Source organism: Parasteatoda tepidariorum, chromosome 8 (genome assembly GCF_043381705.1).
Source record: "Parasteatoda tepidariorum isolate YZ-2023 chromosome 8, CAS_Ptep_4.0, whole genome shotgun sequence".
NCBI lineage: Eukaryota > Metazoa > Arthropoda > Arachnida > Araneae > Theridiidae > Parasteatoda > Parasteatoda tepidariorum.
In genome coordinates, this window is record NC_092211.1 from 67,453,453 (window position 1) to 67,478,327 (window position 24,875).

Sequence of the window (24,875 nt, forward strand, 5' to 3'; positions counted from 1 at the left end):
CAGTGGCCGAAAGTCAAAGCTTGATGATAGGGATAGACGTGTCTTGCAGCGCGTAGTAGCTCGAAAACACAAGCAATCGTTATCCGAGATAACATCAGACATGAACAGTCATCTTCAGGACCCCGTTTCAACAAGAACTGTTCAAAGAGAACTTCATGCAGCGAACATTTATGGGAGAGTGGCAATTCGTAAACCCTTGGTGACAGCAACCAATGCTCTCAAGCGCCGTCAGTGGTATAGAGATCACGAAGGCTGGTCCTCACAGCTGTGGCAGCAGGTAATATGGTACAATGAATCATCCTTCACCTTATTTCAGACCACCAGACGCATTTATGTCTGGAGATCACCCAAAGAAGCGTTTGATCCTGAATGCCTCTTACCAACTGTGAAACATGGAGGTGGCTCCATTATGGTTTGGGGTGCGATATCTTGGTGTGGTCTTGGGCCACTAGTACGTCTGCATGGGAGAATCAAATCTAATGACTATCTAAGCGTTCTAGCGGATCATGTTCATCCTTTTGTACAGACTGTATTCCCTGGAGGGCGACCGATTTTTCAAGACCGCAATGCCCCTACTCACACCTCTAGGTGCGTTCAAACATGTTTCGAAAAGCATGACAATGAAGTTGAGCATCTCCCCTGGCCCGCTCAGTCTCCGGACTTAAATATTATTGAACATTTGTGGCAATATTTGGAGTCTAAATTTCGTTCCTGATTCCCACCTCCATCAAATCTTTTGGAGGCCGCTTTGCAAGAGGAATGGCTTGATATTCCTTTAAACGTTGTGCATGGCCTTTATTCATCGATCCCACGTCTTATTAAATATGTAATTCAGTCAAAGGGTGGTCCAACTCCCTATTAATAAAAATTTTCTGATATTTCACAGGTGTTCCTATTATTTTGTCACCCATCTGTATATATATATATGTTATATTATATATATATTATTATATTATGTATATTATTAATTTTTTCCTTTACAAAATCCTATTAAAAAAAGAAACAAGACTCAGAATGGTATGTTATTAAGCCTGTAAAAAATATATTTTAAAGAGAAACGATATTGTAGAGTAGAGCGTAAATTAATTTTACTCAACACTCCTTTTCAGACAAAATATTGTTAGGGATTTGGCAACTTATTTCAATGCATGTCGTATGTTATAAATTTAGATGTAGGTTATAAGTTAAATATTACAGCAAAACATTATTAGGGATCTGGCAACTTCCTTCTGTACGTCATTTGTTATAAATATAGATGGAGATTTTAAGTTAAATAAAGTCAAAACATTAAATTATATGGCAACTTAATATGAAACTTATTTCAATGTATGTCATTTGTTATAAATATAGATGGAGATAAGTTAAATATTGAGGCAAAACGTTATTAGGGATAGGGCAACTTATATCAATGCATGTTGTATGTTATAAATTTGATCGAGATTATAAGTTAAATATTGATATGGCAAAAAGTTAAACCAAAATTAAAAATTAAAGCTCCTCAATTTTGAGACCAACGGCATTAATCACATTAGAGTAAAGTTAGTTAGCATTGTGCATGGGCACCTTTTCTTCCCAGGCAGCTGGTACCCTGTGAACTCAAGCTGAATGGGCTACAAGCAAATAGCCACGATCGATGAAACTTGAATTTGTCATAGGGGTGGGTCAAAGCCTTAACCAGTGCCCCGTGGCAGAATCGCGGCGACATTGTCGCAGACAGTTACAGAGTTTTTGCAGAAATATTTTTCTTTTGAAAAGTAAAGAAAAAAAAATTACCTTTATTTATTTTTTGACAGAAATTCACCTGTTATATTTGAATCATGCATTTAGATAATAACTTTTTGACGTGCTCGATATATGCCGATAGTATTGTAAATTGATGTAATGCTTTGATTGTACTTTCGTCAGTTATTGACATTGATTTTCATGTGGAATTTAAATATCCCAATAAACAACATGAAAAATTCGAATTGTGCAATTTCAAACAATATGGAAAGACAACAGCCTGATCAAGAAACGAAAAACACATTTGAGGTGTTCGATTCGCGTGATTTTGTCAATCTTTTTTTTCCGGGAAGTACTATTACAGATTTAAGGATTTTTATTATTATTTTTTATTGTGATGATTAGTTCGTTACAAAAGGCGAAGGAAATAATTTCTGCTTCCCACCCCTCTGAACAAAATGCTAGAATGTCACCTATAACATTAGGATAAAAATTACATGTTCAATTAAAATAAAAATTATATATAATTTTTTTTGTAAACACAGCGCTTTTGTTATTTAAAATTAGTTACATGCATGTTTATTATTATTAAAAGTATCTTGCAGAAAGATATTAGTGCCAGAGAGTTTTGTCAGAGATAGCTCGAAAAAATTCTGACACAGGGAACCAGTGTGCCACAGTGGTTCGTTGTTATTTTTATAATGGCAAAACATTGGCATTTGATTGCTTGAATTTTTCCCAATTCAAAATAAGTCTAGTAAAATTGAATCTGAAATTCAGTACTTGAGAAATTTCAAAAATGTAAAGAAAAAGCTTTGTTTAACTTTTGAAGATATATTTCAAAGGAAAATAATGTTCATGTTTTTTACACTGTTAAATAAAGCTACAAATAAAACATTTGAGGTTTGACTCTATGAAATTAAAAAATTCTTCTGAAGAGGCAAAAGCTCTTCATTGATACACTGTATTTAGTAAGTCAGAAATAAAAAGATTGTCAATTTAAAATTATGGACTAAAATGATGCTTATCATTGTTAAAAAAATTAATATTAAAAGATTCTTATTGCTTATTTTTCAGATGGGAATATGTTTACACAAAGCATACAAAAGTTTGTGTCAATAATTTTCATAGTTAGTGCTGATTTAGAATATGATTTTCTTTAAAAAAAATTATAATACCATTACAAGAAAACTGCCTGAAGTAAAAAAAAAAAGAAACTTTAGAAGTTCTTTTAATTCTTTTGATTTTCTGTTTTGTTGCATTGTTTATTACAATTAAATGTATTTTTTATGATTTTCATATTAACAAAACTTAAAATTAGTAGAAATAAATTTTTATAAGTACTTCAAAGTTTGGTTTCAGCTACATTCAAATTTCTTAAGCAAAAAGGCTATATATATATATATANTTCAAGAAGCCTGTTTACGTTCCATTTTCATTTGTTACAAATTTTAAAATTTTACCCATGAATCCAGTAAAATTGGTGAATCAGATATCTATTATCACTTAGTGAATTTATTATTATAATAAATTCACTAAGCTTAATGCTTAAAAATTGTAAAGAAAAATAGAAAATTAAAATTATAGCCAAAGCTTGATAGCAGATCTGTTCAACCTAGCCATTAGAATATAATTTGTTCCTGTTAATTTTTATATTGACTGTAATGTAACAGAATTAAAAGAATAAATACATAAATAAAAATTGCAAAAAAAAAAAGAAAGAAAGAAATTTGTATTTTAAATATTTGATGTTTCTAGATTAAAGTAATTATTTTTATGTTATTTATGTTTATGCAGTAAACTTTACTTTAAAGTTAACATTTTCCAGAATTTTCTTTAGAATTAAAAAAGAAAGATCAAAAATATATTTCTATGCTTTAATGTAATATAATGTGAGACATAATGTTGAAAACATAAATAGGTATTTACCTTTTTTTGTATAAATAAAGATCAGTATAAAGAATTAGATTTACCTCATCAATCATAAATTTTTTATTATGTAAGTTATTAGGGATTGTATTGCAGTACATAAACTAAACTGTTACCTATTTCCAATACACACATAACAGTTTTCATTCCCCTGTAAACAATGATTTTATTTAATGATATCATTATCAGGGGTTTATCCTGGTGGAAATTGTGGCATTTTTTTTTATCCCTTTCTCAAGAATCAAATTCATAAAAACTACTTTATGAAATTCAAATTTATAAAAACCATACACTCACAAAATTAATTTTGTAAAAAGGGTTCTTCCACAAAGTTTCATATTATAAAAGTATTAATATTTTTAGTAATTTATCAAATTACTGCTGATCATATTATTTTTCTTATTTTTAAGAACTTTTTTATGTTAATCATGAAATATAATGAATGCTAAAATAAAATGTTTTACATGGGGAATACTGTTGAAGGGAATCCAGGGAATACTGTTGAAGGATCGGTTTAGGCCAGATCCTCCATTCTGTTTTCAAAAAGTCTTTTAAAAATCTCTTCAATTCCTTTGTTTTTTTTCTTTTAATGGTATCAAAGTTGAAATTTCTCGGGAAAAATTTAATTCTTAAATCATCATGAACTGGACAGACAGTAAGTATGTGTTCAATATCTTCATAAGCTTAACAAACTTTGCAGTTCGGGTCTTTCCTGAACAATTTTGACTGATGAGTAAATTTTGAGTAAAGAGTTTGAGTAAATTTTTCGATTACTGACTTTTGGGTTAAATTGGTAAGTGTGTCGGCCCTTTGTATCATCACTATCCCATCTTTGCTGTGATGTTAAAAGGTTACTCTTCATAAGCTCTGTTCTTGTCTGTTTTGATGGTATGTCATATAGATCTATTGTTGATTTTTGACAAGCTAATTTGGCCTGTCTATCAGCTTCCTTATTGCCCGCATATCCAGTGGAATTTAATAATATTTTTGTAAGTATTTTTTAAACAATTTTAATAAACTTATATTTTCTCTTTTAGGGTATGATCACTTGATGTCACACATTACGGCTTATTTTAAAATTGTTGTATATTTCTCATATTCGCTTTCCAAATTTGTAAATTATGTAAACATTTTTATTGTCTGAAAATTGTAAAAATAAACAGAGTTTTGTTAGCACTTCTGCTTTATTGAATGATATTAAAATTAAGAATAGTATAAAAATTCATTAGATTATTTAACAATAATTTATCGTACATACTTTTTAAAATGTAATATTTAATTACATAGCTCTTTTACCATTAATTTCCTTTAAATAAGTGAAATACTTTTCTCTGTTATTGAATTCTCTAGAAGGAATTTTCTTTGAATAAGTTAAATAATTATTTTCAGTAAGAATTCAGTCTCCCATTTCAATTTGTTTAATGCAAGACACTCCCTAAACTTGTTTAATATCTTCAAAAAGGTGACTTTTCTTATTATCAAGTTTTTCCTCCGAATTCATTTGTTATAAAGCTACAAGATTTTGTCTTGCACTTAAAAAATATTATTTAACAAATTAAAATTATTTAATATGGTATCCAATTTACTTTGATTTTTTTTAAGTCTGCTTTTTCCAAGGTTCAGATTTTTTAATATTATTTCACCTTTTCTAATAATAGAAATCATGGTAATAGTTTTGTTGTCATAAATTTCTAACAAGACAAATTTTTTTTGTCTACTTTTCTCTTTTACAAAATGTATGACTTTTGTTTCACTTTCAACTTAACAATCGATAATCCTTTACATAACCAACATGCAACAGTTGGAAATTTTTTTTCAATCATGTCATCAATTTCTTTATCTATGAGCTCCTTAACTTTGAATAGATTTGCCATATTAGATATTTTAGAAAGAATAAGGATTTTTTTTTTATACCACTCTAATCTCGAAGCTGTTACTGACACTTCCTTTTCTTTTTTTTAATCTTGTAAAAAAAAATTTCTATTATTCTTACAAAATTTGTTTCACAAATACTTTATCATAATGTTTGCTTTTTAAGAAAATGCATAATAATTAATGTTAATAATAGCCCGAGGTAGAAATTTTTTACAATTTCTCCGATTTAGTTATAATTTTTTTAAACCATTTTCAAAGAAAGGCAATTTAAATATTTAAAGCAAAAGCAAGAAAATTTATTTGACTTGACACTAACTTCTTTAACTTAATACTTTTGAGTATTTTTCAATTGAAATAATTTTTGCTTTGACTCACTGGTTTAACAACAGAAAGAATATTAAATTCATTTTGTTTTCATGAATACATATTTCTCACCACTGCAATAATAATTCTACTTTTAAATTTCTGGCAGTTAGTTTATTTTATGTATAAATACTTTTAAATTATAATTTACTTTGAAGTTGTGATGGAATGCATAGTTACAGTCGCTCGATTTAATAGTTGATCACCGGGACCCTTTTAAAATTTTTCACAAAACTGAAATCGACCCCATCAAAAGTTGTGTGTCGTGATGGTTGGCTTAAAGCAAAGGTGAGTTTTAGAAGAATAGGGGAATTTTGTGGATTTTCAAAGAATGTGTCTAGACACATGAGCAATCCAAGGTTGGCTAAAATAAAAGAAAAGACTGGAGTTTTAAGTAGAATCAGGGTTCTAAACTGTTCAGTTTCATTTATAATCGTGAGGCTCATGCTGAGTAATGTCTACAGAATTTTTCAAAATTATTGATTGTATTTTATTGAATCTATTGTATTGAATGTATTGCAAATTTGATTGTAAATAAATACCCCTCTTACTGCGGGGAAATTTTATTATAACTTTGAAATGTCCCATTTTTGAGTCTTATTGTTCTGCCAAGCTTGGGCTGCTCATGATGGGGACTTGAAAAGCCCACAGAATGTCCTTATTCTTCAAAAGCACAAGTGTTTTGCTTCGTTTTAGCCAACTTTGGATTGCTCATGTCCACAGAATTCTTCTAAAACTTTTGTCCACCCTACTTCAAATTTAGTTCAGAAAAAGTTAAATAAATCTGTATTCTTTTAATTTTTTTTTCACCTGCCTACTCTAAATCAAGTTTTAATTTTAATTCTAGAATAAAAATGAATCTTGTTTTCACCTTCTTAGTATTGCTAACATAATTAAATTACTTTTTTTACTGCTACAATTTACTAGCTCAGATATGATTTTGCATACATTGAAATAATTATTCAGTACCAACATGTTAAAAAGATGCGTTTACATTTCTTCTTTTTGACAGTTTAACTCTAAAAAAAAAAAAATTTAATGGATCTGAATGAGATTTTTAAATTTATAATTAAATTACCTTTTTTTCTGTTACATTTCACTCATTCAAATATGGTTCTATGTATATTGAAATAATTCAGTTCTAACATGTTAAAACGATCCTTTTCAAGTTGTTCTTTTTCAGCTTCAAAAATGAGTTTTTTGAATGAAGAAAAAAATACGAATATTAAAATGAAAAGCAGGTGCATGACACACATGCTTTTCATTCAGAGTGGTGGTTGAGTGGCAAAAAAAAAAAAAACTAATCACCCTGCGTAACCTTTGGTCTTATGTTCAGATTTTCTAGTACTAAGACTATCTCAATGGTTTGAGGTGGTGCTCTCATATGCTAATTAGTGGCCACGCTATTTTAAGTTATCAAATCAGACACAAAAACATGCTTCCTCTGAATAAAACTACTTTTTCTTTATGGATTTCGATTTCTGATCTTATAAACAATGGGGGTAGTCGAAATGCGAATAATATGGTCTGATTTGTCTGGTCAGGAGAGCAGTCGAAGGTTTGGACCTCTTAATGTTAATTTTACTTTCTGCTATATTTTGTGAATTTTTAAAGCAAATTGAACATTTTTTTCACAACTATGAAATACGTTTATCCAAAGATAACTGCATGCAAAAAATGATTTTTAATTATCATTATTTTTATTTTATATTGGTCGAGAATTTTTGAATTGCAAACTGTGCAAAATTTTACATCATTTTAAAGAGTGTAATTTTATCATGCGAAATACAAAATTTGAAAGAAATCGGTGAAATAGTTACTGAGGAATTTTAAAAAAGTCAAATATTTAAAGTTCAATTTTTTTAGGAACCTTATTTCCTTTAAATTTTGTATTTAGCCTTAAAATAATTACACTCTTATGCAAATCTTAGATGATTAAAAAAAATATTTCTTGCATGGAATTATCCTTGGATTAATAAATTTTTTAATTGTGTGCAAAAAATTTTCAATTTGTTTAAAAAGTCCTTAAAATATGGCAAAATTCCTTTTTTTTTTACACTGTAAATTTGGTATATATTCCTTCTTAGGGATGTCGAGGATCGAACCCCAGCCTCTCTGGTCCGAAGTCCAATTTTCTAACCATGTCCTCCCACATTCATAAAATATTGGAGCGTCCTGTCCTAGTTATGTTCCAAATTTTTTTTTTCATTCAGATTTAAATGTTCAGATAATTTTTTAGAATTAAAATTCTCTCTGAATGGAATATATGAACTTGACTGGGCTTCCATTTTTCTTGAACTATATGTAAATAGAGGTTATAGAAACACCTAGTATAAATCAGAAGTATTATTGATTGAGGATGTTTTTCGTAGGTTTTGGGTTCAAATATGTGCCACAATAGAATTTCTACGCAATCTAGAAATTTTTTAGTGTTTCTCGGTAACTCCAATCTTTTATTTACTGTTGAGATGTTCATAAGCAGTTTCTAGGTTAGAAAGATAATTCTAGATCATCCAATCGATTCAAGAAGAAACAGGCAGGTAAGAGATATCATTAATCATTATAATATTTATTCAATTATAAAGAAACATACAGAGATGAATTTTAAAGTTAAGATTCATTCAATAAAAAATAAGAGACTTTAAAAAGTTTATGTACAAGAGAGAAAAAAAAAGAATTCATTTCTATAAATAGCATTTAATGACATTAAGATAATTAATTGCTGTAAAACTAGTCCATGATATTGAAAAAGTTAATTTTTTTTCTACATAGGGAGACTATCTCTTTGATTTTATGTTTGCCAGTTGGTTGTTGATTTCTGTATTTTTACAAGTCATCTTTACTTTGTTTTATACAATGTTTATTTGTTTAGTTTAGAACAATACTTAAAATGATAATCAAGACTAACAATCATTCAAAAAGAAAATATATAGGCAATTTTGTGCTTTTGTAGCAAGTAAATCTGACCGGATAAACTTGGAATTAACTTATGATAGTAATATCCAATATTTACCCATTTACAAAAATGTCCTGTAGTAAGGAGTTAAATGTACAGACATCAATCTTTGGCAGGATAATCAAATAATAACAAAGTATATTTCCTGTTCTATGGTGACGGTACCAAGAGTTTGACAAATGTACAAATAGATGTGTTTTGTTCCTCAATGATGCTATCATGAAGTGGTATGTATGACTTTTTTTGCTCAGCGACACTTAAATAGCCATGACAATGACAAAAATTCCTACTTGCACATCACTCTAAGCATGCACAAAAAGAGACATAACCAGTCTTAATTTAGTCCTGTACCTTACACAAAAATAATTTATTTTAAGCTTAGTTTAAATCATTAAAAATAAAACATTGTTTTATAAGCATTAATCTTGTCTTAAATCTTATCTGACTGTATTTCTATTTATTAACATTTAAATTATATTTCAAAACCTTAATTTATAAACTTGCAATCTAGTAGAAAACACCATAGAAGTTAATAGTTGAATTTAAGAAGAAAAAAAAAAGGGAATGCTTATACTAAATGATTATATTATGTGGCCTTAAAAAGTTTATAAGTGCTATTAATATTTTTACAAATCATGAATTTATGCATTATTTATGTCCATCATTATTCATGCTTCTTCGCATTAATTCTTCTTTTCTAATAGGAGCCTAAAAAATAAATAAAAATAGTTATTTATACTGGAAAATTGATATACTGGAATCTCTTTTAAAACTCATGAATTATCTAAGGGGGAAAAACAATTCATTCCTAGGTGTTTATACTTACATTAGGATCACTTTGTGTTGCATGTTCAAATCGCATTCCTTCTGCCCTTTCATATTCCCGAATTGCCTTTACTTTTTGATAGAAAGCACTCTAAAAAATAAATTTAGCATTCAAATACTGGATTTAGAGTTTATAAAATACATGTTTAACATTTGCCAGATTTGAGGCTTTAAAAAAAAAAAAATTTTATTAAACGACAGGTGTAAAGGACACAAAACCTCAATTTTGTCTAAAAAGTTAAAGAAAATTTATGTTTGGTATTGATATTTTTAATTATATAACAATTATACTGGCAATTTTGTCTTCGTACAAAAGTTATTCTTATATATGTCTCAACCAAGATATCTCAATTTTTTTTAAACAATTTCTGAAAGTTTGGTATAGTTTTACACAGGCTACGGAAATAATCATTACAAAATATTCTTTTGTGGTTTCAGTGCATTAAAATTTTTTTTTTATCTTGTGTTATTTACATTCCTGTTGAACAATGGTAGATAAAAAATATATGAAACAAAAGGGATAATTTTTTTTTTAATATCTGTTTACATTGTAACACTTTTGTTTAATTTTGAAATGCAACAATTTTAAGAAATTTCAAATTATAAATCAAACTTTAAATAATTTCTGAAATTTTAAGTTTAAAGGTCTTGCATTCCCTAAAGAAACTAAATTAAGGGTAAAATCTCAGTACATCAGGTTTATAGATGATTACAACAGCAGGTTTAACGGCTTAGCGGTTAGCTTGTCTGACTGCGGGTTCAAATTCCGTTCTGGGCATGGATATTTCTCTCTGTGTTATCCTTTGTTGTGTGTCAATGTGGCCCACCCTATGAACGGGTATTTGTGGCGTGGGTAATGTTGCTCTCCTCTGTGACTTAGGTTCACAGGTGCACACTGGGTAACGTTGAATGAGCAACACTTCCAAGGTGAAGAACGAAAGTTCAGTACCTGCCATTAGAAAAACGGAAAAAAAACAGCAGGTGTTGCACCTTCAGAAAAACTTTCAGGCTATTGTATCTGTTTGTGATGTTTACCATTTTTCAAGTGTATGTTTACTGTTATTAATCTGTTGTTTACTACTTGAGCTAGCATTCAATTCAAGAGATTTTTTTTTTAGGTGTAGGTGTCAAAGAATTAAAATAATAAATATTTTGGTAATGCAATGTATAAATTTTCCTCCAATTTTAGAAATGCCACTAAGTAATTGTTTAAAAAACACCTGTTAGCTAAAACAACACGCGTGAGACAAGACTTACTTAGAAAGCAATAGCAAAACATTCCAAAAGCAAAAAGATAGCCAAAGAAGTGATTTATTTGAAAATTAGATAACCATGCCTTTAAATTATTCTAAGCTATATATATTATCGCAATATTTACTAGAATAAACATCTTATGTTAAAAAATTTAATTTGGTACTCTTATGTACTTCTATGTTTCGATAAAAACAAAATCAAGAGTTCGAAAATATTGCCTTGAAGAATAAGAAACAATAGTCTAGTACTAATTTCTCTTGACATTTTTTTATGCTTACTTCTTTATTCAAATAACCATCTATGTGATTATTGGATTATGCTTTTTTCTCAAGGAGACTTTGATAATATTATATTAGTCAGGGCTCTGTTCACTTCAGTAGCAGTTTCGACAGATTTCGAGCTGTTGTGTAAAGATGTTCATAGTGAAATTTTGTATATATAAATAGCATTTAATGACATTAAGATNCAAATTTTCATGCGCGTTATACGAAGAGTATATCTAAAAATTTAAAAAAAGTTATTAGAAATTACGGGTGCGCGTTATACGCCGGGGCGCGTCATGCGCCGGAATATACGGTATGTATTTTATAATGGCAGAATAAGAAATATTTTGGGGTACTTTTTTTTTTTAAAAAAAAAAAACCTTTCTAACAGAGAGCCTGTCTGAACTGGTACAGGCAACAATATTCCAAGTTACTAGCACTATGGATCTATGTTTTTTTTTACTGATAGTAAAGTTAAAAAATACAATGACATTAACAAAAAATTGGCATTAAAAAACCGAGCAACAAGCCGTTTTTTATTAAGCAATAAAAACCTGCATGGACTCACAAGTCATGTTTTGATGAGAGGGCTAAATAAGTATTGCTACCTAAGCGGAGATGCAAACTGCTCCGGACACACCAAAATAATTTTAAAAAATGGTAAATAACTGCAAAGTAAATTTTGCAAGTATTGGATTATTTTTGCTTGCTTTTTAAATGGCATAGCATTGACGAAATAATATGAAGTGGTGAATTATATAAGCGTACGAATTATCTAGAAATAGTGGTGGATAAAAATCTACTAAATTGAATTTAGTAAACCAAGAATCACAATTAATAAACTACCACTTTAAGAAATAAAATTGCTGTCCGGAGCAAGTAGGCATCTCTGCCTAAGACATGATCACAGTGATCAATGAGATCAAACATGAAGTAATAGTATAGAAATTAATGATTTTATGTTCAAAAACTATAATATTTAACTTAAACCTATTTAAGCAGATGACTAGTCAAGCAAAGTATTTTAATTAACTTTAAATTGAAATGAACCTAACAAAAGTCAATAGGTCTAATAGTCAAGTAATTATTATACACTTTTTACAATGCAATATCAATGCTCTCAAGACATGTGAAGCATAGTGGCTTGTATTTTTCCCTGAATTGAATGAGGCCAAATATGAGTCAATAGGACTAAGACTTTTAGTTCCATCAGGGTGCGTAGCCAAATTATTCAACAAAAAATAAGCACCCAAATAATATTTTTAAGCACTGTAAAAAAATCACAATTAGATAGGATAGTTTTTGACAATTGACAGTTTTATCTAGTTTTCACCGTTATGTCAAAAAAAAAAAACTTGGCATTGTTTTTGACAATTGTCAAAATTTTTGAATCGTGTTAATCGAATGGCGTTTTAATACGCTACGGACTGATGATACCCCAAAATAGATTGGTGTTGAATTAATTGTGAAAACCTTGAATAGACAATGTGAACAGTGTCTTTCTGCATAATTGGTAGCGAAAATCAACATGATAAAGGAAAAATCTCATTTTGGAAAAGGGAAAATTAAGCACTTTTTAAAACCACTCAATGAAAAAAGCACCTTTAAGGGCTTTTAAAAAACGAAAATAAAAAATAAGCACTTTTTAGAAACGCTATGCACACTGTTCATTCTCTTGTACTTAGTACATAGATTTTTACCCTACACGAACAACTGTCTTTAATTTTTCAGCTGAAATTTGAGAACTTAGGTCCTTAGTAAAATTAGTTTGACAGATATAACTAATTAATTGGGAACATTATCTGCAATTGGAAATATTATTACAGTTTTGTTAGTAAATCTAGCGGAAACCAGTACTTCGATCAAATTTTGCTTCAGTTGCGTAAGGGTCTTATTGTCAAACTTTAGAATAAACTTGATCAACTATAGAATGAAGAGTGTACCTGATGTGGAGGTGTTGATGAATGATGGGGAGCAGATAGATGAGGAGCAAGTTGAGGCTGACTCCTAATAGGATAACCAGCAGATATGCTTCCAGTCTGAAATGAGTCAATGAATAATATATGTGAGGCAAGTCAGAATTAAACTGATATAAATTGAAAATGAATGAAATATTGGAAAATTAATTTTAATGTTCAACCTACATTAATTTTAACATTTCAGGAAAATAATTCTCTAAATATTACCTGCTGTATGTAGTATTTCTCCTCTTGTAAGTTACTTGCTTTTTGAGAAGGATGATCAATTTGAGGTGGTAATCCTCCAACATAACCTAAATTGTAAAACAACAATCATTATTTGATAGCATATGATGACCAAGAACCAAAAATAAAAACCAAGAAGGGACCAAACAAAATAATAAAAGAAATAGAAAAAGTAAACTCATGCTACAACATAGTAAAAAATGTGGTGTTAATGTTAAAACCAGTATGTATATATTATATATTTATTATATATATCGAAAGTGAATTAAAAAAAACTACTGCAAATTGCTGTGGTCATCTTGATACCATATCTTGTGGTATGATTGAAAAGTCTCGTATTTTTCAATCAGCCTGACATTTTTTAAACTTATTGCAATGACCTAGATACTTATAGACTAATTTGAAAGCACATTATTCATAGCTCAGTTATCCTGATTAATAGTATTTATTAAGTATTTTCTAATAAGCTTAGAGGCACTTGAGTGGATTGCAAAAAGCATATAAAAAACAGCCTAACTATAAAATGCTTGAGATATTTCCAATTAGCCTGGAGCATTCTAATGAACAGGATTTTTCAATTACTACGGCACTTATAAATTTATGTATTAACCTAAGAAAAATATGAAGCTTTATAAAAAGAAAAGTTGTTTTCAGCTACAAATCTCTAATAATACTTTATTATTCTGTTTTATTAAAAATTACTAACATCTTTACTCTAAAAATAGAAAAATATCAGGAATTTTTTTGAAAGGAAGAAATTTTTTTTTCCTTTGAAATCTTAACAATAGACTAAGGTAGACAAATGCCAGACTCAATAAATGGCAAAACTTTAATTAAACTTAGTAATAATTCTAAAACTACAGTAAATAAAAAATGCGAAGATCAACCAAAATTGTCCCCCTTAAAGTATACAAAACTAAAATTTATTTTTTATTATTAAAGATATGTTAGTAGATAATTGAAAAATCATGGGTACAATATCAAGCATTTTTTAAAAAAAAAAATTTAAACAAATCCAATCTTGATGAAAAGAAATAATAAATTGTTAGCTTCTGCAATAATTCTGTTCTTAAAAATGCTTAAAATAATATTTGATACAAATTGCGTATAATTTTTAGTGAGTCAAAGATAAGTCATTTGAAGCCAATATAAAGTTATAGTGCATTAATAATTAAAATTTTGCAGTTTGTTAATTATTGTTAAAGCCTTATAAGTTTATTAAAGCTTTATAAGCATAATTTTTACTTTTTAAGTGCTTTATTTCCAATATGACATTAAAGGTTTAGGATGTGATGAAGATTTAATATTATCATGCTTTTATAAATGACTTAATGAACAGATAAAAATAGACTAAAATATTTTCAAGTATATTTAGAAGTAAGATATAATTAAATAATAAACAAAGTAGCTTCCAAATGTTCTCAAAAAATGGAAATACTTATAACTGAGATTAAAAAACAAAGTAACATGTATAAAACATAAGTGACTTGTATAAAAAATAAATCAAGTAAGTAATCATAATCACACAGTAGCTTAGGGTTAAAACACAGATAAGCACACATTTAAAACCTATTTATGAAATCTATAATAAATTTTTTACATTAAAAATTATAACAAAAAACTTATTTGCAACAGTACTATTTGCAGCTTTTATCTTAAACTTTAATTTTTGAATAGATACTTGGTAATAATTTCTCCATACTTCAAATAAAAGCTTGAGAGTTTAAAAAGTAATTTATATTTTATTCTGAATAGTTTCAAAACTTCATAATTCTAAATTATATTTTTAAAAACTTTTTTTTCAATTTAGTGGTTCAATTTCCTTTTCAAAGGACGATTGAACCACTAACTCCAGAATGCTAGAGAATTACAAAAATTCAATTAATTATAAAAGAGATATTCAGAAAATGGTGTTCAAACTAAGAAATATTACGCAAACAATTTTCTAAAGATTATGTACATTACTTGTTTGAGGTAAATGAGAGACATGGTAGTTTGCTGCAGCCAAATGTTTAGCTTGTTCCTGAGAGGGATATTGTCCCGATGGGTGTGGAATGGAGTATGCTAAAATGGAAACATTCATAAATGTAAACAAAGCAAATCAAACATTTAAAATTTTAAAGAAAGTTAATTGTGAGAAATTTTTTGTAATGCACAAGATGTATAAAAAATAACGTACAAGATTATGTAAGTATACATTTGGCCATTTTATTTTTAAAAAAAATAAATTTATATAATTAAATAACTAAATAGGGAGAAAATAATTAAAATGAAAGACTTAATTGATCCTTTAAAAAAATTTTTTGAAATAAAATGGGTAAGATATTTTTTTATTATTTTAAAGAGACTTTGAATACAGTGAGATGAATGTTTTGAATATAGTAATAGATCTACAGGTATTAGATTACTGTTCATATAATTCATTATAATGAAAGAGGGTCAAAGAAAAAAATCAGGACATTTTTCCGAACAGTAGACATATACTATACTACTTTTTAAAAAAATCGAACTAAAAAGTATAATTTTTCCTAATTAATTAAAATACAAACTTTTCAGCAAAATAATAAAAAATATACTATTTTTAATTTTAGAATTACTAAATATAATGAAATTATATATTCACCAAGATATGTTTGTTTTATTACACATTCTATGCACATAATTTGCTATTTAAAAAGTTGGAAATTGAAATAAAATTTTTAATAAGCAAGCAAATTAAGAATTGTTTATTTAACAAAGTTATCAAAAAATTAAACTAAAATATAAAGTTAAATATTTGTAAGCTTGTAAAAAATAATGAGATAATTTTTAAATTTAAAATACAAAAATTGAAGGGTTAAATTCTTTTTTAATACCTTGAATGTTGTTTTTCTACAGCTATTTTTGTGTGCGATTATAAAAATATTGCTATTTGTAGTCTTGTTTGCACTTACTTGAATTGTGAATTGTAATTTGAAGTAAAAATTAAACTTCATCTTACAAAAGTTTTACATTTTAATAAATTAAGATTTTTTTTTTACCAATTGGGTTATGCAGCTTTCTATGGCTTAAATTGCACTTGTAATAAGAATTGGATTATAAAGAAAAAATTTAAATAGTATAATAGAACAGTTTTAAATTTTAATTAAAAAAATAAAATTTTTCCCCTTATTGTCTTTTTAACTTATTTGCACAGAAATGAAGCAAAAAAAAAGTACATACTTTGACCATAAGCAGTAACATGAGCTTTATAATTATATCCTTGAGAATAATTTGAGGTAGGAGGAGGAGATGGACTTCTTGGTCTTTTAACAGCACCCTAAAAATAAAAACATTTTTGAATTATACCAGAATGTATAAAAATATCAGAAAGCTGTTTACAAAACATTATACATGATCACATTATGTATTTAAATCTAGAAAATTAAATAATTTTAATTTTAAACTTGTGATTTTGTGGTAGATACATACTTAAGATTTAGAATATGCCACTAAAAGTTTGCATATGTACATATTAATGTCTATTTAAATGATATGAAACAAGTAATGCCCTGGCTTCAAAACTATGAATATGGTAATCAAAGTCTAATAAAAGACTTTGAAGCCAAGAAAGTTTCTAATGAAGCATATTTTACTGCTCCTGTTTCTTGGGATTGCTGTTATATGTTGCTTATAATCAATCACTCGATATAAAACATCTATTTATAGTAAAGTATCAAGTTATGAGCACATATTTGTGTTATTTGATATACTCATGATTTAACAATCTCAAAACAACTTACACCTGCTTTAATTAGGCCGGCAAGTTCTCATATTGAATGTATAAACTGCCTGAAATATAAACTACCTGAAAATTATAAACTATCAACATTTTATTCTTTTATATAAAAAAAAGACAACTTTGTCGATTAGCTATGGTAGAGGCTTCAAAAGTTATTAAAGTTGTAGCAACCCTAATAGAATTATTCATGGCCCAACAATGCTGCTTTATATTCAAATATTACTATATTAATATCACTATATTTTAATATTACTCTAAATATTAAAAATAACAGAAAAATAAAATACTACTCACATTTACATTTTGTTGCATTTGAGGAGCATTACCCACTTTATACATTCCAGAATTTCTGTTCATTACTCTATTTCCTCCTGTAAATCAGAAACATTATTGCTTCATTAATGTTACTTATCTACTGTAACAAAGTTCATTAAATATAATATTGTTTATATTATAGTTATCATATAGTTTATGTTATATTCATTACATTAAAATTGTTGAACTTACCTAATAAATATAGGTTAGCTGCTCCAACAGGCACATTTTGATTTTGATAGGGATTATTTACTTGCACAATTTCACTAGAAAGAAGATGATAAAGATCAGATTAATAAAGGAAAATAACATGGTAAAAAAAAGCTTATTTGTGTATAAATTTTTTTTACATGTAGAAATTAAATTTACTTAAAGCTTTACAAGAATACTAAGATGCATTATGTATTAATTTAACCTTAAAATATTTATATTGCTTTATCATCAATACTGTCAGGATTTGAAATTTCAGTTTTAAAGATGCTAACAATACCAAAATTTTTGCTTGACACTATTTTACAATCATAAAAATAGGAACAATTTTAGAAATGTTAACAGATGTAGTATGAAAAACTTCTCGGCTGTGGTATAAAACCATAAATGAATATAGAAAATTAAAAATCAAAACACATTTAATGCAACAATAATAATATTTAAAAAAAATCTAATATTAATTGAGTAATAATCTTATTTGAAATTTCAAATTATTCTTTTTAAGCCTTCAATGTTTTCAGAATCACAGGTTTTGTAGGTTAAAAGCGGACGAGTCAGCATTTTTTGTTCGAAATAGAAGGGAAAAAAATGCTGCTTGATTTTAAAACATTTCAACAAGACACTTCATAGTCAACTTTTTCTAAGAGGAAAATTAATCACCAGTTTTAAATATTAGATCATTAATGACAAGTGGAAATTTCGCACCCTGACAACACAATATACATATTAAATGCAGTACAGAACCCGTTATCCGGAAATCAGAAAACCGAAAAACCAAAAATCCGGAACGAAATTCGATAAATTCTCCCGCCATTTAAAAAAAAAAAAACACATTTTTTTTTCCTCATAAGATTTTAGGATTTTTCTTTCTTTTTTGAAAGATGTTTACCTTACCATCATTTTGGAAATAATCATTAGTGTATTACTTCATCATTTTTTCTTCTTTTTAAGATTATTTTCAACTATTTTTTTGTTTTTTCTTCAGTTAGGTTTAACAATAAAAAAACGGCTTTTTGTATCGATTCAGAAAACCGGAAAAATCAGTTATCCGGAATAGCGATGGTCCGGATCATTCCGGATAATAGGTTCCCTACTGTATTTTTATTGTTTATGCATTGTATTGCATACCTTTTAAAATGTGCGGGTCATTTCAGATAAGTAAAAAGCACTAAGAAAAATATAAAAATTTTAATTGCAACCATAGTTTTAATAGATAATCATTTTCAAATGATTTAACAAATTAGCTGATTTACATTTTGAAAGCACTAAAAATTCCAGATTTATTTACAGATTACAACCATCTCAAAATAATTGTATCTTTACATCAAGATAACTGAAAACAATTAGGCAGATACATAATGAATGTGAAAAGGTACTCTGTATCAATATTTAAGAAGATCAACTATCTCACAAATTGGAGACGAATAGAAAGTGCTGCTTTCAAAATTGTTAGGGTAAGACAAATTGTAAACCACATAGACCCAGACTTTGAGTGAATTATACTATATATTGTCAAAAAATAAGTCTTTAATTGGCATCATGCCTTTAAAATATAGATAAGGAGACAATAGCCTTAAAATCTACTGAATAATAATAGCCTCATACTTAGCCTCTTTAATTTCTTCATTTCGTCTAACTTCATCATCATTTAAAACTCTTTTCAATGACAGAAATAACTCATGTTTCATATTTTTGAAACAAAGCAACCTCTTCTCATATTCAGTAATCTAAAATAGAAAGGAAAAATGATAACACAAAATTTATTTTAATAAAATTTACAATTTCTATGAACGAATGATCAGTGATTCTGCTTTTATACAGAAGGGAAAATATCAAAATTTAGCAAAGGTAAAATATAATTTTATTTTTATTATTATATAAACTATGAGGAAATTTCTTATTTTTCCGATGGAGTGAAAAAACTGACAAATATGTTAAGACTACCAAAGGGCAATTTATAAAGCTTGTTTTATACAGAAAAAAAATAAAAAAANTAAATGTTTATCGAATTTTACATAACAAAACATAAATTCCTTTCAACCAAGTTAAATTTTTTAAATTTAAAAATAAATGTTCTTTGTAAAATTGCATAATTAATTGGTGATTTGTAAATCACAGTGTTTGAAAACTAAAACTGATCTACGATTTTCAAGGAGAGACATAGATTAGAAGTTTTTTCTAATAAATTTCATTAATTGATTCATAATATAATATACTCATAATTTCATAAATTTATTCATTATTTTGTATTATTGAAAAAAAAATTGAGGGTGATACAGCAGCTATTGCACCAAAAATATCAAAGGCATAATGAAGATTAAATAAATGAGAATAACCTGTTCTTTAATTCCTTCTAGAGTCATAGCATTCTGTTTTCTCTCTTTTTCTTGTTCCCGTCTCAGTTGTTCAACAACAGCATCTGCTTCCAATTCTGGAATTGAAATTTCAAATTTTAGAGCATTATTTTCTTGTTAAAAGATATATGTAATACAAATTTTCAAGCATGATTTCATTAATATCATTATTTCTTGTGAATGTTGGATTTGAGTAAAATGTACCAGTGCAGGGTTGGAGTTTTTGCCGGCAAAAAGGGGTTTTTGCCAGGGCAGTGGTAAAAACCAAATTATCTAAATTGCTGATTAAATATTATTACAAAATACTTGAAACAAATTTAAATCAATCATAAGGAATAATAATTTTGATACATTACATGAAAAAATTATTTTTAACATATTAATAATTAATATAAAGGCAATAATTTTTAAAACATTGAAAGTTTTTGACCTCTTTTCATTTTAGAATCCTTAAATAAATGTTTTTTTACAAATAAATATTATTATTTGTATAATATTATTATATTATAAAAATTTATTATTTGTACAATAATTAACTACACATCTTGATAGATATTTTATGCTTTAAATTATAGTTATATTAATTTAAAATAAGTTCATTTCACTGGAAAAAAGAGAATAATAGCAAATTTTCCAATCAATAATGTTTTAAACTACTAAAATGATATATTATTAAATTATGATTTAATTATGAAATAATAATTTTGTTAATTTTTTTGTAATAATTTATATTTATAGTATATATTTCAATTTTAGGAATAATTTTGTACCAAAAATGTGTTTTTGTCCTCTCATCTTGGAAATTATAGGTTTTTGCCATTTTTTGCCAATTTGCTTGGCAAATACCTGTTTTTGCCAGGACGGTTTTTACCGGTATTTACCATGGTTTTTTCCACCAGCAGCAAAATCTTGCCAACCCTGTACCAGTGTAATAAAAACTATTAATTTTACCAACTATCAGGTTACCAGCCTTTTTATGCTGAATTTTATAATTACTTTCCATCAAAATTAAGTTAAAAGTTTAAAGTTCTAAAAGCATAATAATATTTAATAAAGGGTGACATTTCAAAATAATAATTTTAAAGATCTTTATCTTACAAAATAATGCACCAAAAAAAAAAAAAATGCAAATAAATCTTTCTTATGAAATAGTGATCCTTTTTAGAACATTTTTTAAATAAAGGTTGTGTAACATTGAAATCATAAAAGAAATTAAGTATAGCTAAAACATTTTTCCTAAGTTGCTCCTGGTAAAAAATAATGAAATGAATAAATTTAACCAAGCTAAACAATTTTTTGCTAGTTATTCAATCATATAATAAAATCCTTTATTTTAGAGCAGTAAATGTACTACCCTAAAAAAATTCTTCGTCCCAATCAAGGAGGACAATTTCAACTGACGGACAAATACAAAAATTTATAAAGACATTGTTGGAATAAAATTTACAAAATTGAACAGAATAAAATTTGCTGCTAGATACAACTAACTCATCATGTAAGTCCAAAACTTCAATGACTAGTCTACATTAACATGGATTTTAAAACCATCAGAGAAGTGAATTGGCAATAAAGAAAATTTTTTCAGAAAACACTAAGGCCAATCCCGGACTGACATATTAGATGATGATTTTTTAGTTAATATTTAAATTTTTAGAAAAAGATTTTAAAAAAATGGCAGAATTTGAAGAATTTAGGAGATGCTACAAAAATTAGGAATACTATCACAAACTAGTTTTTCATTTACGTGAATCGAAGTTACAATTAAAATACAGTGTAACGTCTCATATCCGGATGTCCCTTTCCCGGAAGGGTCGATTTGCCGGACACTTTTTAACAATCAAAATAAACAAACATCTCTCCATCATCCACTTTCCTTAAAAAAAAAAAGTCTTTTGACACATTTTCTCTTTTCGGCATCGAACCCATAAATCACCAGAAAGGGGAAGTGAAGATCTACCAAGACCATTGAGTGACCGTTAGTGACGCTCCTCCCTTGGAATGTAGGAAAAGAGGGAGATTTGTTTTCAAAAGACCGCAACTGAGTCCCCTGCCTTCCTTTCCCATGCAGGTGGCTAGTAAAAGAGGCTTTTCCTGGAACCTTTTTATTGAAAGAAGAAATACTGTGGAAAAGGGTAAACAGGGCAAGCGTTAAGGTGGAGGGGGAGTCAAAATGGAAAATTTGAATAGGTCTAAAAGGATATACGTCCTTGAGAAACAAAACATTCATTCTTCCCCATACCATGTAATATTTAGGAGGCGGGGGAAAAAGGGGGTAACATTCTCTCTTTAGCAGACTCTTTCAGTCATAGAAGAAAAAATAAAGAGAGCCCGATCAGCGTGCCCCGCCTTTATGCTTGATTGATAGCCAATGATTGGAGAGAAAACAATAACATGTTACTTCCCCACCCTCAACTTAAATGATCTCATCTTTACACTTATTTTCTTTCACAAATAAGGAGGAAATGAATTTTTCTCCTCAACCTACCCACTTTAATGAATGACGGGAATTTCTCTTTTCTTGCTTGAATCATTCTAGTTAAAAATAGCGGATTATTATTTTCATATGTCAATTTTTTTTCGTTTTCTATATTTTAAGCAATAATATTTTTTTTTCTAATATTTCATATTTTATTGATTAGATATTCTAATACTAAAACATTATTCCCCTTAAAAATAATGTTTATTTATTTTTTGCTTCTTAGATTTAGATCATTTTAAGCTTTGTTCCAGAATGACATGGATTTCCCCTTCCTGCTTGAATTGTTCTAGTTCAAAATGGCGGATTAATATTTTCATAACTGTTAAATTTTTTTCGTTTTCTATATTTTCAGCAATAATGTTTTTTTCTAATATTTTATATTTGGTTTAGATATTCTAATGTTAAAACATTGTTCCCCTCAAAAATAACATTTATTTATTTTTTGCTTCTTAGATTCAGATCGTTCATTAAATCATTTTAAGCTTTGTTTACCTTGGGGGGTCTATTATACGGAAAAATCTATTATACGGACTTCTGGAAGTCCCACCGATTCCGGATACGCGACTTTACACTGTATATATATATATATATATATATACGATTTCTTTAAAGAAAATTAAAGACAACTAAAAATATTGCTTCAGGCATATTTTTTATTGACGGTTAATATCAAAATAACTGTTTTTATTTTATTTCCTGGACTGAAATTTGCACTAGACATTTCAAACTCTTAAAAATGGTTAAGTAACCATTAGATCACAATTTAAAAGATTACACCCAGGTCAGAATAGGTGGTCCTGTCTCTCCCTTCATTCAAGATGTTTCATGTTTATTGAGCAGAATCGAATATTTTTTTGTTTGTTTTTGTTTACATTCAGGTAACCACACATAATTTAATGTTTCATTTCTAACGACATATAGAATAAATATATTTATTACTTAATGTACAATGTTACAGTTTTGAATAAAAACATTGCAGCATATAACCAACACAGAAACTTTATCTAAATATTTAAAAAAAATATGTATAATGAGTACATGTATACCTTAATAGATATAATTTAAAATTAATTTACACCTTAATTTAACTGTATGATCGATGTTTTTATTTTTCACACACTTTGAAACAAAATAAAAGTAAGTATATCTAAATAGGCACTATTTTATAAAAATAAAAAATATTGTTTTCACAAAGATAAGTAAGGCTATGAGAATATTTTTATAGCGTGATCTGCACCAAAACAATTACTAAGTGTTCAGTGGCTCACAAGAAACAAAAGCAAACTAACAAAAAAATCATACAAGAGAAACAACTCGAAGCCACCTATATAATTTTTTTCAAGCAATTTCAAGATTAAAATTCCTTTGGCACCTTGGTGATTATAGCTGGTGCGACAAATCATGATATGGAAATATCCCCTAGGTTATTGATTGTCATTTAAAATTTAGTAACTGTTTGAATATCAGTAAAGAAAAACCAACTATATACCTTGTTTTTTCTTTTCTCTTTGCTTCATGATGTGAGATTTAAGAGCAGCCCACATAGCAAGACTCATTTTTGGACGTTCTATCAAAGCAGGCATTATATACAGAAGCTAAAACAAAGTTTAATAGTTTTGGAGAATATATAATCAAGGCTAAAATAATAAGTTCAGCAGAATAAGAATTCCAACATATTGTACAGCATTTATACTAAATGAATCAAAGAATTTAGTTCAACAATATTTTATATGCTATATTTATATCAACAAAGAAAAATATTATTCAGTATAAGGAATTTAAGAACATCTGATATGTTTATTTTCATACGAGTCTTCATTCTACAAAGTGTCAGCAAAGAAAACATGAAATTTTAATTTAAACAATAAGACACAAGGTTAAACAAAACAAATTTAAGTCAAATATGAAAATTCCAATTTTAGAAATTAAATAAAATTCAAATTACTGATGTGGTAACTTAATTCGAAGGCAGTGATCTATTTAGTTTAAGACATTGATTTCAAATTCTACAGGCGAACATTTCTTATACTTAAACAACCAACAGCCTCAAATGTACATAATCTAAGCAAGATACAAATCAAAACTTACACCAGATATTTGAGTAATAATTTCGTGGCGTAGCAAGTTTAGAAATTAGTCGTAAAATCTTGACAGCAACACTCGATGCAAAAGCATCAACAAAACAAAACATTAATTAAATGACTTTATACGTTTTTCTAGAATCATCTGAATAATCGAATTAAATTGCTCTTCCTCATGATACGATATGACACCTAGACTTTACAAACGTATCAACTGGGAAAACCGGTTGTAAAAATGCATTCAGTATAAATGATTTCCACTTCGTATTAAATGGACGGCCAGAG

General features: G+C 27.8%; 2 protein-coding genes across 3 annotated transcripts in view; one reads left to right on the top strand and one right to left on the bottom strand.

Annotated features, from left to right (window-relative positions):
• Positions 1-4,827, top strand: part of LOC107443628 (E3 SUMO-protein ligase NSE2) — a gene marked incomplete in the record, with an annotated part of 21,610 nt that extends 16,783 nt beyond the window's left edge. Inside the window, 1 exon segment of the mRNA XM_043046944.2 lies at positions 4,689-4,827. Coding sequence (XP_042902878.2) covers positions 4,689-4,695 — 7 coding nt within the window.
• Positions 4,828-8,437: 3,610 nt separating this feature from the next.
• Positions 8,438-24,865, bottom strand: LOC107443620 (G protein pathway suppressor 2). 2 transcript variants are annotated; one of them, XM_043046937.2, is made up of 12 exons: positions 24,598-24,865; positions 23,999-24,104; positions 20,013-20,107; positions 19,282-19,403; positions 17,659-17,732; positions 17,446-17,522; positions 16,593-16,689; positions 15,357-15,455; positions 13,374-13,459; positions 13,131-13,226; positions 9,672-9,761; positions 8,438-9,553 (listed from the first exon to the last, which is right to left on the bottom strand). In XM_043046937.2, exons 2-12 carry the CDS (start codon positions 24,090-24,092, stop codon positions 9,494-9,496), a joined length of 990 nt encoding a protein of 329 aa, XP_042902871.1. In that variant the 5' UTR covers positions 24,093-24,104; positions 24,598-24,865; the 3' UTR covers positions 8,438-9,493. The 2 variants fall into 2 exon arrangements, with proteins under 2 accessions (XP_042902871.1, XP_042902874.1); XM_043046940.2 differs by having other exon boundaries at positions 24,455-24,626.
• Positions 24,866-24,875: the final 10 nt, after the last annotated feature.